The sequence below is a fragment of the Leptonotus elevatus genome, chromosome 4, assembly GCF_054856555.1.
Source record: "Leptonotus elevatus isolate MCC_2025b chromosome 4, RoL_Lele_1.0, whole genome shotgun sequence".
In the NCBI taxonomy this organism is placed as follows: Eukaryota; Metazoa; Chordata; class Actinopteri; order Syngnathiformes; family Syngnathidae; genus Leptonotus; species Leptonotus elevatus.
The window spans coordinates 27,008,864-27,025,421 of record NC_141242.1 but is presented as its reverse complement, the minus strand read 5'-3'; the positions used below and the strand labels follow the sequence as shown (position 1 = coordinate 27,025,421).

General features: G+C 41.5%; 1 protein-coding gene across 1 annotated transcript in view; it reads right to left on the bottom strand.

The window, feature by feature from the left end:
- LOC147176432 (DENN domain-containing protein 5B-like) overlaps positions 1 to 16,558 on the bottom strand; it is a 60,700-nt gene that overhangs the window by 33,299 nt on the left and 10,843 nt on the right. The window contains exons 2-5 of the mRNA XM_086073593.1: positions 12,211 to 12,320; positions 10,635 to 11,349; positions 7,157 to 7,344; positions 1,512 to 2,009 (exon numbers count right to left, since the gene is read on the bottom strand). Coding sequence (XP_085929719.1) covers positions 1,512 to 2,009; positions 7,157 to 7,344; positions 10,635 to 11,349; positions 12,211 to 12,320 — 1,511 coding nt within the window. The remainder of the gene's footprint in view (positions 1 to 1,511; positions 2,010 to 7,156; positions 7,345 to 10,634; positions 11,350 to 12,210; positions 12,321 to 16,558) is intronic.

Genomic DNA, 16,558 nt, shown 5'->3' with positions numbered 1-16,558 from the left:
TTTTAACTTTGCCCTGATTAAGACACGCTAGTGTTGAAAGGTGTCGTCAGTCCGTACTCAATAAAGGACTTTTAACATTACAACAGTACAGAGTGCCTCGGGTCTTCAGATTGCTTTTTTCCACCAATCCTTTTCAGTAAGTCTACATTTTTCTGTTTGATTGTAATGAATGTTTATTAATGTGCTGTGCTACTTTCTGTGCTCTGCTTGCTGGTGCACTTACTTACTGCAGCCAATTAGTCCAATTAGATGCACATAAGAGGGAGCTGCACTGCCCTCAGCTAGGCGACTGCCAACCCTTGGAGTTATTTTTCTCAGTAATCCAAAGCTCTCTGATAACCTGGCAAGTCCGATTGGTTTCAGAACATTAATGTGGACCAGGAGCCGCTACTTCTGATTTATTTCAGAGAACAAAAGAACACCTTCGGTTTCTCTTATTCCCTGTGGGGCAAATGGTTCCAACTACAATAGTTTCAAGTACAGTGTTTCCCTGCTATATCACAATTCACCCTAAGCGCCCCCGCCCCCTGCAATACCACAGATTTTTAATAGCACTAACAAACATTCACATTACATTACGAAAAACATGTTAACATGTCCATGTTAGTTAATACTTCTGCAAGTCCAAATTTAGAGTTGTGCGGCTTCAGTGTACTGTAGTGCTATGTTGTGCCACAACATGCCAGACAGCACAGATGTATACAGAGAAGAAATGCAGCATAATAGGAGAGGCAGAGAAGGCCCCCAATTAAGCTATAATGATCATCGTTTTTCCCACATAGCAGAGAGGACATATGTCCATGAGTATTGTGTTAAAGTAGTAGTTGTTAGAAGGTGCATCATTTCTGTCATCAATGCTAATTTTCATCCAGTTTCGCATTATGTTAGCATTACACCAGCAGACTTTCGTTAGACAAAATTAGATGGTTTTGTTCAACATTTTAGTGCTTAAATGTACATTGTATTGTTTTTATTTTTGATGTGTCGTTTTTACAGTAAACTTCAACTGGGAGTGAAAAATAAGTACCCGTAGCTTGAAGCAAGTGTGCATTTCCTCTTCTTTGGAAAACTGCTGCTGAACACCAACTTTTTTTGAAAGTGAGAGCTACTGTAGGTTGTTGTTAACTCAAAACGTGTAAATACGTTTTAAATACTTTGTCCTTCACTCTCCAAAACATTTTTTTTAGTTTTTTTTTTTATGCAAGAGCAAACTGAAGGCTTTGCAGCAGCTTTTGACATGAAAAGGCGGCTTAGAGCAATGGTAGTTATTACAAAAAACGGCCAGCAGATGGAAGCAGAGTATAAGAGATCAGCCAGAGCCATGTTGCAAAAAGCTCTTTTTGCCAGTGTTTTCAACAGAAATGCTACTGATGCCACCCTTGGCAGTGAGCAGGTACCTATTCAATAAGTTTAAATGTGTTAAAGCATGTGGGAGGGGAAAAACTTATGAATACAATTTTTAAATGAATTAGAAATTTAAACATGCACAAAAAAATAGAAGTTCACTGTACCTTGTCAAAGTTGAATGTTCCCTCTCGGTTACTCGTCCAAGACTCCAAATCGAGTGCACCGTGGATAACAAACTCCTCATAGCGGCCGAACATGGCAGCGAAGCGTCCGGCAAACACCTCCCTTAGTTGAATGTTCATCTTTGCATCAGTCAGAGCCTCCTCTTCCTCTTCCCACACACGTCCCAGCGTCTTGCCTTCGCCAGATAACTTGTCTCCTCCGCACCTCCAAGCCAGAGCCTGCAGCCTCTCCAGTACTTCCAGCTCTTCGCCTGCGAGGTTTCCGTTCCTTCTGTCCTCCATCAAATCCTCCAGAACCAGGCTGCTGAGCTGAGAGGAGGCTGTGGTGGGCTTTGCAAGGGCACCTCCGTGCAGGGGAACCCCAAAACGCTGCAGGATTTCGCTCAGTTCCCGCACCAGCTTGGCTTGGCCCGGAAAGGCGGGGAGACCCTCTGGAGAGTCCACGTAGTGGTTATCAATGTCCACAAAGCAAAGGTTGGCCTGTGCAAGAGTAAGACAAAAACAACTAAATAAACCTTTCCCATCAGATAATTAAGATTGGACGAAACTATGCAGTCTTTCATATCTTGGAGGCAAAGTGGAAAAGCTGAAAACATCCAATTAAGATCCCTGAAAATGTTTTTCCATCCCCTTAACAGTTTCTTGCCATTTCGCCACGATAAACCCCAAGAGGATAATAGAGGATGATCTGAGCTACTACGGCAAGATAAAAAAAAGAAAGCAGTGTTTCCTCTCGGGTTTTTTTCAGCAGCTTGCCAACCTTGGGTTGTGAAAAACGATGAACATTAACTCATCGGCAGCTATTCACATAAATAACGATGGTGTCTCAGGCCTGAGATTTAGCTAGCCAGGCTAAGGAGCCAACTGGGCTCCTAACATGGGAAATTGAGGTAGCCTGCCAATTTTCCAGGTAGCTCAAACCTTTGATAAAAAATATGTTCCTTTTTTCAAGTCATACTGTCACAAAACTGAAAATAATGTTACACATTTACAAGGGGAGATAGAGAGAGAGAAAGAGAGAGAGAGAAAGAGAGAGAATGGGGAAGGAGAGAGAGAGAGAGAGCGAGATGCATGATGATGGCCCGTTCTTCCACTCGACGTACGGCTTGCCTCTTTTTGCCAATGCATGTGCCATCCGGAAAAAAAAAGCGCCACAGGATTGACCACGTCAAAACAAAAACTTGCCGTTGGAATGGGAAAAGCAAAAGTACGGAAGAGGTCTCGCGACACTCGTCGCAAAAACAATGGTGTTTGAGCAATGATAACGGTGCCGGCTTCTTTTCAGTGCTACTCACACTGGTGTATGAATGGTGCAAATGTGTGGTGGTGGTCGGAGGGGCCGTAGGCGCACACTGGCAGCCACGCTTCCGTCAGCCTGCCCCAGGGCAGCTGTGGCTACTTAAGTAGCTTACCGCCACCACAATGTGAATGTGTGAGTGCATGAATAATGTATCCATTCCATTGTAAAGCGTCTTTCAGTGTCTAGGAAAGCGCTACATAAATCAGATGTATTATTATTATTATTATTATTATTAATATTCTTTTGATTCGGTCGCCATATGAACGTGTTTTTATAGTGCATGCTGTCATGAGTCCGGGTGCACTCTTCCACTCGCAATCATTTTCAGGTCGCCATCCGGGCGAATAGTACCGTAAACTGAGTTCGCCCGACGCAGTTTTTAGTCGCCATTAGCGAGCTGGCAAACGCTAAAGCTCAGCTCTGGTGCCTGCAGGGCTAACTTTGGAATTGGTAGCACTTGTAGCACCTTTATTAAGGTCTTTTAAACATATTTAAATCATGTTTTTTTTCTTTTAATAATCTAAAAGAATTATTTACTCTAAATGTTTGCTGTCTAATGTTTTAACATTGTCAATGTATATCTTAGTAAATTTTGTAAGCTTCCTTTTCTCTGCTTTGCTTCTGAATGTTGTTAACTGCTGTGTTTGTTGCTTTCCTTGTGTAAAGCATATTGTGTATGAAATGTGCTATAGAAATAAACTTTCCTTGCCTTAATTAGTGATTGAATATGATTTTGGGATGGCATTGTGTTGAAGTTGGCCTTTGCAGCGCGTGATGGCTAGCTTGACTCGTCCTTGCACTTGATCCGAACGCATCACGGCTCAAGGATGATCCGTTCCACACTAATTAAAACGTGCAGGTGCACGAGCCTTCAATTGCCTTAATTCGAAATTTGAAGGGGCGGCGGCTAGAATTTACACTCGATTCTAAAAATAGTCAACACTAATTTAAATATTCGACAGCCCTAATAGGTTGCATTATGGCTAGTAATTGCTCTTGATTGTTAATTTTAACCGTCTCCTGTAAAGTTTTACTTAAAATTTTAGAAACAGCTCTCAGTAGGAAGTTGTACAATCACAAGACTAAACTAAATTAATAACTATCTGAGCATTTTTACTTTTGCAAAAACTGAATTTTTGGTCTGAAATTATTGTGCAGCTATACCTAGGGAAATGTCACAGTCTACTCTAAGTAGCACAGCCAACCTTGAGCAACGACCTCTGACAGTCAGATTATAACCTCAGGGGCGGGGGTTGTTGGAAGGCATGCTTACACAGCCTTACTCAGCTTCATCCTCCTACTCTCTTCACATCCTGGTTTGTTTTGAAGGTTGTTTCCCACCCCATGTCATTAAATTACACCACAGAAAAGCAGTGTGATGATTAATTCACATGAATTATTCACTATCTCGCTGCTTTCATCCATGCCCCCAAGCAACTCGACTGCCTTCTTTCTTGGGCAACTTTAAAAGAGGCTGAAGCGGAATATTCACACAGCATGCAGTGATGTCGCACGATTGATTGGATTAGTGGAGCAGAGAATGTCACAAAGATCTGGTTCCAGAGGAATATCATGCAAGAACACAAATGCTGCTAAAAGTTGACATATACTGTAAAATTTACTTTTTAACCCTTAGATGCATGACCAACCTGTGCTCTTCCATGTGTGGGGTAAAAAATGACCCCAATTTTAATGAATGCAATTTTTGCTATAAACGTCTTTCATTTTAGTTAAAGATGAGGATTTTTGATATTTTGGTCAACAAAATAATTATTTCATGTCTGGCATGTTTATTGATTTCTTTGTAATTCACATTTCATCACAAAACTGCATTGGCTTGGTTGTTTATCAAGGGGAGGAGGTTGATTTCCATGAGTCCCTGCATTTCTAAATGGCCTGACAACCCCAGGTAGACAATAGTCTGGGGTCTCCTCATACGAGATTTCAAACTCCATAATAGGCTCTACCTTTATCAGGATCATTTGTACAGCAAGTTCTCGATTCTTGATGCGAACATGAAGATTTTTGGGTAGGCACACAAAATTACGAGTCAATATTATGTACCACTACCTGCCCAAGTACATGCACAAAGATACACGTACACACCGGCGCACGGAACACGTGCGGACAGATACCAACTTAATTGAGGAATCAATAATAGTAAGCCTATAATAGGCCTAATGGGTTATATTTTATTACAGGAAAATGTGCTCGTAAGAGTCTGTTTCTCTACACAACAAAAGCAATGATGTTTGGTTGTGTTAGTTTAGTCGGCTCGTGTAGCTACTACAAAGTAGTAGATGAAAGATGATAACCATAGATATGAATGTAGGTAGATATGGCACACCCCTTTTGAGCTGCATTTGTGATGCAACGCTAGGAGGGGCAAAGATGTTAGCACATTCATTGTGTTTTTTTTGCCGTTGCAAGAAAAAAGGCAAAATAAAGGACGCCGGCCCATTGTGCTGCAATGCAACTACGACAATGGAACTGGAAATAACATTTCATATATAAAATTATTGTTTGCCCTTCTTTTCATAAGTTCTATATTGATAGCACATTTTGGCATCAACAAAAAAGTAAACCTCATGAAAATTGGTTGCGAAATAAGCAAGTTGTGACTTGATTTCAATGTCAATGTGTTGCACCTTGAAGGGAACGTTGCCCCCAGCCAGAACAACCACCACGTAGGTGTGTCGTTTAGCTGGGCTGCTATAGTACGCTGGCATATTATATTTTGTCTTTATGTCTTTGATGATAACACAATGGATGTGGAAAACAGCACATAATTTATGATGTATAAAAGTGATGATAATACTTTGAAGTCGTACATGTATATGGTTGTGTTACTGTAAGAAAATGACCAGGGTGGTCAGACTGCTGGGATTACGTGTTTGCATCAAAAGTAAATGTATATCTGACAATCACAGTCGATGAAAATCAAATGTTTTTAGGGTTAAACTTTGAAATTCCATAGAAAGTACTTGGGGTCATTTTTGATCCCAAATAGGGAAAATTGGGGTACCTATACAAAAATTACTAAAACCAAATAGCCTCATGTCAAAGACAACCTATTTGAGGAATACATGGAAGATTAAATGACAAAAATGTAAATTTAACAAACAGTGCAAAAAAACAAGCCTTGGGGTCATTTTTGACCCCATTTATGCATCTAAGGGTTAATGCCTTATAAACAAATCAAATATGAACCTAAGCCACCAAGTACATCTTTTGTTAGCTGCCTATTTTTGAAAATATGTTACATAACAGTAGGGCTAATTTACATAACAACCACCCAGACACGGTTTCACCGGCCATGACTTGGCAGCTGGACTGTGCAAAGATCCAGAGCCACTTGCAAGCGATGGCAAGAGCCCGGTTCAGTGATGCCTTGACTTACGAGCGCCCCCTCAAAAAAGATTTTTGAGTTATGAGCCTATGCGTGGTCGTTTTTTATGCTTTATGTTGCAAGCCAAAAGTTTGAGCCTTATGAGTTTTAGATACATGGTCGCTTGAGTGAAAGAAAAAAATAATGGAGCAATTGATAACTATAGCCTGGTTTACATGGCGCCATGTATTCCGATTAGATTGAATCCGAACGGCCAAACGGAATGAAAATGCTCCATATAAACACCTCAATCGGAATGAAATGGTTGAATCTGAATTGAATTTCATTCGGAATCACAGGGGTGGTATATTCCGTTTGTCAATCCGAACGAGCGTCATGTATACACTTCATTCGGAATGGCGAGTCTGCGTCCGGCATGCGTATGCTGCCTTGACGTAAATGCGTCTTGACGTCATCGGTTCCACCCACTAATATGGCGGCGTCTCCCCAGAGCTTGTCTGCAAGGGGAGAACTTGTTTTTAAGTACTTGAAACTTGTTTTTATCAAGATGCTGCTTCAATAAAAGTGTTAACACTATCACAACTACTGTGCTAAATGACAAATGAGCTCCAGCTTTATAAATCATGTGATCGATGTCTGTGCGTCACGGGGCTGATCTGATTAAACGGGGGAGCATATAAACGGCAGATCGGAATGGATCACGTCACATGTAAACAGGTGACCAGAGATCTTCATTCGGAATGATTTCAATCGGAATGACTAAAAAGTCTCCATGTAAACCCGGCTATGATGCCCTCACGTTTGTAGTAGGTGAGGGGAGCCATTGTCGCCAATGCATTTTAATAAAAAATGAGAACACTCGCAGTCCCAAGGACATTAACACTGAAATAACCAGCCAACCCATTTTGTCCATTTTGAATTGAAGGGGGTTAAATGCAACAACATCCCACAACCTGGAATTTCAAATGAGCTCCTCACCTCGTGCGGCAGGTGGAGAGAGGCTCGCTGAGCGCCGTCCCTGCGCTGGATGCCCATTAGGAAGGGTACGGGAGCATCCAGGAGGTGGTGTAAAGGTGTAGAAATGATGGGAAGGTAGATGTGCTGCCACTGGAATGGGAACAACAATGTCGTGACGCCTTCTGCCACTGTCATCAAGCGCTGGTAGTCTAAGGCGGGAGAGGAGCGGTGAAGATGAGTGACACCCGAAACTTTTTACATCAAGCATCACGTCAAGAAATACTCAGCTCTACAAGTACCATCATAATTAGGGCCTGACAGATTAATTGGCCTGCCAAATAAACAGTCCAATTACAGCCCTTCAAATATAAAAATAATAATAATAATAAATCATCAGCAAATTTGACCAACTGTTTTTCCCTCCATGTACCCTAACACTCTACAATGTTATACCCATTCAATGATGATCTTGTACTTAAATAAAGATAAAATTATATTTTTACTTTGATTTTCTGGATGGGTCTGTCAATTTCAGTCATGAACCTTGATTTTTACAAGCAATTCTGTCCTCCTGTCAATAACTGTCAAAAGAGCATCTTCTGGGGTAAACACTGCATTGTCATAAAACTTAATTACAAGTGTACTTCACAAATTTTCCTTACTGGGTAAAAAAAAAAAAAAGCACAATAGCATGATTCACAGTTTGAACATTTAATTCAGTGATTCTTTTACGTACTATAAGATAGACCCCGCATACCACATCACACAGAATCACTGCATCCAACGTCGGCAGCATCAACTTGTGTAAATTCAAATAGCATGGCAGCAATAAATCCACCTAGCTTTGTGGTTATTTTGGTCGGACAACATCTTGACACTCCTATTCATGTGAATTCAATTTTAAGTACAGGTATACACCACTACATCTATTTTCAGCAGTTAAGTTAAATTATTCTATCATTCACTGCCACTGATATAGAGAAACGTCAATAACGTTTTTCATTGGGGAGAGGTAGTGTCGGACACTACTCGTCTGGGAATTTCAAGCGTGTAAGCAACTAAAATACTGCCAAAGAAACACCATTAGATGGCAGAGATGCAGCACTTTAAATTTTATATCAAAACAGATTTTGAGTAAATGATTGCTTAACTCTTTGACCGCCATAAACGTTATAAAACGTTTAGCATAAACCTACGGAAGGGCGCCGAGGACGTTAAAAGACGTTCACTATGTTTTTTTTGTTTTTTTTTGAAACGGGTGGAGGAAAGCCTTGGGCAGCTGTGCTGAAAGTATCAAGCAGATCTGATTAGTATAATGACTCGTTTTGGCCCCTAGATGGCAGCGATGACTATCTTTGCACAAGGTTGGATGGGCCGCCCACCGTGGGCGTCAGTAGAAGACGTGAGGCGGAGCTAGAGTCTTGAGGAGACAATGGCTGATGAAGCCACAATGGCTGATCAAGCAACCGGTTGCAAGCAGCTCACGCTTGAGCATTTTTTTCAAAGACGGAAAGCATCGATCAATACTAAAAAGCGCATTGATGTCGACGATGATGATGACTCCGAGCTTGACGCCAAAGTTGGAAGCCTTGACGCGACCGTTATGATCACGTAGTAAGCCTCACCGGCTAAGCGCGGCTAGCGCTGCTAACGCCGGAAAACGCGCACAATAACCGACCGGGTACTTCTACACAATCGGACATTCGAGAGTTGTCGAAAAGCATCGACCAATGCATTGATGATGATGATGATGATGGTGAATCCCGAGGTTGACGCCACAGTTGGACGCCACAGTTGGACGCGGCCTTTATTCTCACGTCATAAAGCATCACCGGCTAGCGCTGCTAACGCCGGAGCTGCACATGCGGACATTTTGTCGGACAATGAAGAGTACCCCGAGTCCAATGCATATTCATCGGAGGAGCGGGTACAGTCTGATCACGGAGAAGACACTGTTTCTGGACTACGATGCCACCATGAATGGAGTGGATAAAATGGATCAGAACATCTCTTACAACCCGGTATAGCAACTGAAGGACATGAGGAAGCCAGACGTAACACCACCGTAACGTAACCGTAGCATGATCCTGATATTAGACTTGATGGCAACACACACTGCAGTATATACTTGCTATTCCCCGGAAAAAACGGCCTGCAAGAAAGTGGAGCACGCGAAGAGGCAATCTGTTGTGCAAATGCTGTTGCGTCTCCTTGCACGCAGGAGAGTGTTACACAAAGAAAAACTGTCGTTGAAACATCCACATATTTGTAAATAGCACCACAGTTGCACACATTTGTAAATAGTTTGCCAAATTGTTGTCAAATTGTTACACTGTTGAATGTAAATAAACGTATTTTGCTATCAAAAAACACTTTTTCATTCTTGGTGGTAGTGTTTTATAGAAGTAAAGCACTATTTAGGTGTTTGTGGCATCATTCATGGACAAAAAGAAGTGTAAAATTCACTAGAATGCATGAAATAATATCGTTTCACTAAAAGCTTGATTTCTCCGTATTTGAGTCCAAAACAAGCGAAATCGGGAGAAACTAACCATTTTCTATTGTTGATTACTAAAGAACGGAATATGGTAGAAACCAACTTTTTTTTTTCTGATGAAAGATGAAAGTCCAATCTTTCATTTGGTAGTATGTGTGTTTCCATAGTCTAAACAGAACATTTTCTGTGGACCTTGAAAGATCAGTCAAAATGCTTAAATCGGCTGGCACTGACGGCATCCCTTTTCTGAAAACGTCTGGCAGTCAAAGAGTTAAGGGAGAAAATGGCAACAGGTTGGAAGTTGGAAATCTTTAGGCAATTCTGTATATTGGCAGAGTATGAGTCGAAGTAGTTAGCAGAAGTTTATGTTTTGTGATTGAAGATGGAGATCTTGGATGAATGACGAAGATGATTGTCGCCATGTAAAAAGCTACTAAACAATACGAACCCATGATTGACAATGCCATAACATCGAGTGTGTCAGTGTCGCACATAGGGTGTGTATATTGGTAAATACTTTATTATTTTGATATCAAAAGCCATTCTGAAATATGTTTGTTGTTTTAGAGAAGAAAATCCCTGTTCAGATTTTAGCGCTAAAAGCTTGTTTTCTCCACTTTTTGGTCAGAAACCAATGTTTTTGGTCAAACTAACCCATGTTCTACGGCTGGTTACAAAAGAACAGAAAAGGTTGAAACTAACTTTTTTTTCTGGTGAAAGAAGAGAGTACATTAATAATAATGATTTTTGATAGGTTGGGTTCTTATATTGTCACAGAACACAAAATTCTGCGGGTCCGGAAAGATCAGTCAAAATGCTCTAAAACGTCGGGCCAAGTTGAGGAACTCTACCTTAAAAATGGCTGGCAGTAAATGTCTCAATGACATCCAATGGGAACGCTGAACTTGATATTTGATGCATTACTTATTAAATTGTAACCAATCACTGTCCAGGTGTAGCTAATAAAAATATCAACACATATACTGAAGAACACCTCCATACCTTGAGAGTAGAGCAGGATCTGTGTCTCCAGGAGTGAGCAGGTAAGCAGCTGCACCATGTTGTCCACGCCAAGCAGGGAGAACGCTTCTCCCAGAGGATACTCCCCGAGCGGAAGCTCACCAGGGCCGGGCCTTTGGCACAAGATGGGGCCCTGCACGCCGTGAAACCTCAACGAGCGGCCGGGCGGCGGCAGAGGCACCTCATAGAGGATGTTGTGGATGTAGCTTTCCAGCGGTAGAGGTGGCGCCGTTTGGGAAGCGACGGCTTGGTGCAGCTGAGACAGGAAGTGCCGAGAAGCTCCAAGGAAGGGGAGTGGCGTGAGTAGGCAGAGGGCTTTGGATACATACAGCGTGTCATGAGACGGGTCGAAGGAGCCGGTGCAACCCAGACAGGTGGTGGCGGCGCCGTTGCCGGTGGCTAGACACTCGCCGTCAGAGTCCTCCAGGCTGCTAACCAGTGAGTCCATGCTGGAGGTGGAGGGCGAGGAGGCGGACGAGGAGACAGAAGAAGAGGAAGCGGAGTGGTGCTCCACGTGGTGCATCCTGTGAAGTGTCTGCATGGCTGTGATGATCTGTGCACCCGTCACCTCCTCGTAGAACGTGAGGACAAAACCGTAGCACCGCGAACCATCCTCAAAACCAACGGTGAACGAGTGGAAGTGAGATTCCAGGCGGTCGGCCTGAGTGCGGAAAGAAAGCCCCCTCGGCATGCAGAGCTGATGACATAGAGGGAGAGTAACATCAATGACAAATAAATATCATAGACAGTGCAATGTTTCCCTACCTTTACTAGGCTGAGGCACATACTGTATAGTGGTGACGTGACTTACGAGTTTACACTTTGCACAGAAGTCTGGCTAGACCACATTAGGGCGGAGGGCAATTAGGCTAGTTATGAACAGCAAATTAGTACTACAATTATTAAGCATCAAGAGAAAAAAGAAGATACATAGTAAGCAAGTGCAATTCCGCACACAGAACTACACCATTGTTTTCAGTTTGTCTTTTAGAATTTAGGACTTTTAAGTGACAGAAACTATTTCTCAGCACTGTTGCAGTTGTCACGCCACTGTTGAGGCTGAAGCACATAAAATTTAAGTTGAAGAAGTGTGCTCCCCCACCCCCAAAAATGTAATGCCTTCCACTGTAATTTATTTCTGCATCAGGTCTGAGTAAATGCACTCTCAAAAACTGAAAATGACTCGGTTACGGCAGGAGCTTAAAGAGAAAAAAGAAAATCTGACTAATTAATTGTAATTCTGCCTGTCACTATACGCCGCTGACATATAAAATTTAAGATTTTTTTTTTTTTGTAGTAAATGAAGAAAATAAAAAATACCTGTCACTGAAAACTAAAAAAAGAGACAAGAGATGGTATCCTTTTACTTTTATCAAACCTTATTTTTCTTTAGCCAAAAATTGTTTTGTTTACACAGTGGAGTACAGTATATGAATTATGTCCAGCCATACTGAATGTGACCAACATGTGCTTCATTTGTTATTTGCAGAAATGTGCACTGATTCAAACCGCTATTTTCAGCCAGCAAAGTCTTCCTTAACTAAATCTACATTCTCACCATGTTGACTGCATCTTTATTGAAGGGGTTCCTGTCTGTACTCTCGGGGTAGTGCACCAGAAGCCTGGATTTAAAGGACCGGTGAATAGGGCTCCGCTCAAAGCTCTCTCCTGAAAATCAGTCATGAGAAATAATATTTCAACTGATGCAGAATAAATGTAAAGAGGACATCTCAAATTGACAACAGCTTTACAATAATACAAGTGAGCCATACACAGTCTGACCTTCAAATAACAGACTTTAAAGGCACTGTCCAACGTTTTGACTAAAAAATAAACACTTTTTAAATACAGGATGGTTAAACATGAACTCCTTCTCAATCTACACCTCTGGGCTTTTGTTAATGTGTGGTGGTGATTTTGTCCTCAACCCCAACCCCATCACAGACGAAGCTACGCGCGCTATTGACTGTTGTGTTGTGGTAGTTGAGCCTGCTGTTTTGTTCTTGAAAACTGTTGCTCGCTCCACACTTGTCCTGATTATTTCATCATCGTTACAAGGTGAATGTCGTTTTGAACTATTATCTCTGTTGGTGTTGCCGAGCTGCAAGAGGTAAGGGGGAGTTCATAATCAAAACAGACTCAATATTTCATCACTTTGCAGATACATTTTTGCCTGTCTGGGCCAATTTTGCTGACGAGAAATCCAAGCATTCCTTCGTCTCGGATCAGTAATGTGACCATTTGCAAGAAACCTCGTCACTCACTCTCGCAGCTTGCTTGGCTGAGTGCGGTCAGAGGCAGGGGGCGTGAACGTTGAGCTCGTATGGGTTGTACCATGGGAGGGGTCCGTTTTGAATTGTTTGTTTATAAACAGAAACGGTTTAAATACAAACAGAAATGGTCAAAACTCCGGACAGTGCCTTTAAAGAAAACTCAATTACATTTCCTTGCAATATGCTGTATGTTCCCCCACTAAAATCTCAGACAAAATAGCACTGGACATTTTAGGGCCCGAGCAATCCCTAACCCTATTATTTCTGTAGGAATTCGTTATTATTATTATTCGCTATTATTATTCTCCGCAAACGATAGCGTTTTTGAGACACTTAACCTGAACAAAAACTCACCAAACTTTACACACACATCGGGCCAAGTTGCCATACACGAGTACAAAAAAATGGGTCTGTAGCGTCCCCTACATGGGTCTAATGGAGCCCTGACCCGCTACGTTTGACCTACGGCTACACAAATTGGGTGGCACCTGTAGCACATCCAGATGAACAAAAAATACTTTGACAGCTGTACACTAAAATGAACAGGAAGTGAGGTATGAGTATTTGAATGTCCAATTTTGACCCGTTTTTGCTCAATCACAGGGGTCATACTTTTGCTCCCTTCTCCTACACAGTTAATCAGATTGCCTTCAAACTTGGCCTCTACCATCTCAACACCTGGGACAACATCAAGGTAAAAAAATCTAACATTTTTGACGTACTATATGACGGGGTGGTGCATCTAATTTTAAGTTTCAAAATTCATACTTAATGACGCATTCCCGGTTGTACATTTCACCTAGAGCTACGAAAATTTTGAGGCATATGTAACAGCCCCTTCAAGGTACAACAAAGTGTTTGGGAGCCATATTCTAAACCTAAACAGGAAGTCCACCATTTTCATTTACTTTGGAATTTGTTCCCATTTTTTGGGGGCCATTTTATAGGGGTCATATTTTAACAAACTCCTCCTACAGAATTTTAAGATGAAAAGTAATTGAAAGCTTTTTATTTCATCGCACACTGTTGCTGTGGCATGCACTGTTTGCAAAGGGGGGAAAAATCCTGTACCCAAAGCATTCCCGGTTGTACGAAACACCTAGAAGCACGAACATTTTGAGGCATATGTAACAGCCCACGGTGTACAAAAAGGTCTTGGGTGCCATATGCTAAACCCAACAGGAAGTCCCCCAGGGGCGGGGCATCATATTTCGAGTTCCAAAATTCCTCTTTAACGATGCATTCCCAGTTGTACATTTCACCTAGCGCTGTGATCATTTTGAGGCATATATAACAGCCCACGACGTACAAAAAAGTATCTTAGAGCCATATGCTAAACCAGACAGGAAGTCCGCCATTTTAATTTACTGGAATTTGTTGCCATTTTTGTGGGCTTTCATAGGGGTCATATTTTAACCAATTCCTCCTACAAAATGTATCCGATCGTCTTCAAACTTGGTGTGTTTCATCTAGAGATGTTTCAGATGAAAAGTTATCGAAAGCTTTTTATTTTGTTGCACTCCGTTGCCGTAGCGATGCATTATTTGCAAAGAAAAATGCTGCTTTTTTGAGGGTCTAAACATGGGCGAGAAATCGTGAGAATTTGCATACACATTAGACCTGTCACGAACATTAATATTTTAGAGATTTCTTGTGCAATTTCCAATAAATGTGACAAGGCGAGGCAGGGAGGACTCGGGCGCAGGGATTTCGTTAGCCTCAACGGCTGCAGTTTGATCAACACAAATCACCTCCTCACTGAGGGAAAAACTGCTGAACAAAAAACGCTCCAAACTGGAGGAAAAACGAAGGCACTCAAAAAGGGTAACAAAGGGCGCTCCAAACAGGAGGGAAAAACAGGATCCAAAAAAAAAAAGCACGAGAGCAAGACTAGATAAGGCAAGGTCTGTGGCTATTAACTGTAGAAACACTTCCATGCACAGGACGTGACACTTCAGCAACAAGACAAAGGAGACGCAGACTATTTAACACATGAGGGTGATTGGGAACAGGTGGACACAATCAAGGAATGGGGCACAGACACCACATGAGGAAGGGCAAGTGACCTGAAACGAGAGGAGATTTAGACTTTCAAAATAAAACCGGAAATGACAAAACATGACAAAAAACCCAAGACCACCGCACTGCGACATGACAAAATGTCTCAATAGCACCCTCTATTTATGATTGTATGATTCAGCTAGATTTGTGAAAATTATGATGCATACCTATCAGCCTAAGATGGTAGACCAACAAAAAAAGTATTCTGTAGTCATATGCTAAACCTAACAGGAAGTCCCCCATTTTGATATTATTTTGGGAATTGCACATCATTTTTGGCCTTTTAATGAAACTTTGCACCACGAGGCTTAGCAAAAACGTTTACATTTTAGACGGTCCTTCTCCTATGTAACAGTACCCCAACGTGCAAGTACCCCAACGTGGCCAGGGTTGCGAGGGCCCTTTATAGCTGCTCGCAGCTTTAGTTTTTTTTCTTCTTTTTTTTTTCTCCAAGGTACATTTTTGTGATGTACCCTGTAGGGTTCACAACTGAAGCGTTACATACAAATAAGTACTGTTCATATTTCTGTGCCTTTATATTTGCATGTAAACAAGTACTAGACCTATCCGATTACCTTTTGAAATAAATAAACAGATTCATGATTAGTGAACTAGACCAGTGATGGGAAAACTTATTGCACCATGTGTACTTTAAACCAACAGACAACGGTTCTTGTGAAGAAAAAAATCTGTTGTGTACTTTTCAGCCACTCTTTAGTTTCCAGGACACATTAAAGCTTGCAGTACTGAACTTTTTCCATCATAAGGTCATTAATATAACATGATAAACCCTTCACCTTCTCTATGCTGACAGGGTCATCATTAGCTTTTTTTTTTCTACTGTCATGGAGATGAACAGGTGCAAGTGCTACTTGATGCTTCCAGGTCCGACATCCTTCTGGACACTTACGATGTAAATGAACGCACCAGAGCATGTCAGTGAGTGTTTTTGGAGCAAGACAAGCGCGATATCTCCCAGGTCGAGGCAAAAAGGGTCTACAGTCAGCAGTGGAAGGATATATTCATAATATGAAATATACAGAAAAGCGGACTTCACAACTATCGAAGCATACAGGTCCCGAGATAAGTCCAAGGTAAACAACAACAGCGTCTGTCTCAGCAAAGAAATTGTAATCCTGCAAAAAAATCACATTTTTAATAAATGTACCTGTAAACTGATTGTTTTTTTTCTGTAACAAAACGCTTGTTTACTCTGAAGTAACACAAAATGATATGTGAAAGATGAAAACAAAATAAGTTCAAAGTGCCTGTTACGATGCTCTGTTCACTTTGTGCAAACCCATGAAACATCACAGAGTTCCCAGTATGAGACCAACGTAAACTACCTACTAGGACGCGAAGTTACCCAGCTAACATTAATTATCCAAAGACATCACTCCACTTTGTGGATTCCTCAAGTCCGATTTACACAATCTATGGGCACATCGCTTCACTATTTTGCTTGTTGGAACTTTGTTTGGTAAGGTTTTATTGAATCTTACATACGTTTTGTGGATCAATTTGACAATGAATTTCAATGGAGTGGAGATGAGCTTGATGGACCTTGGCCGT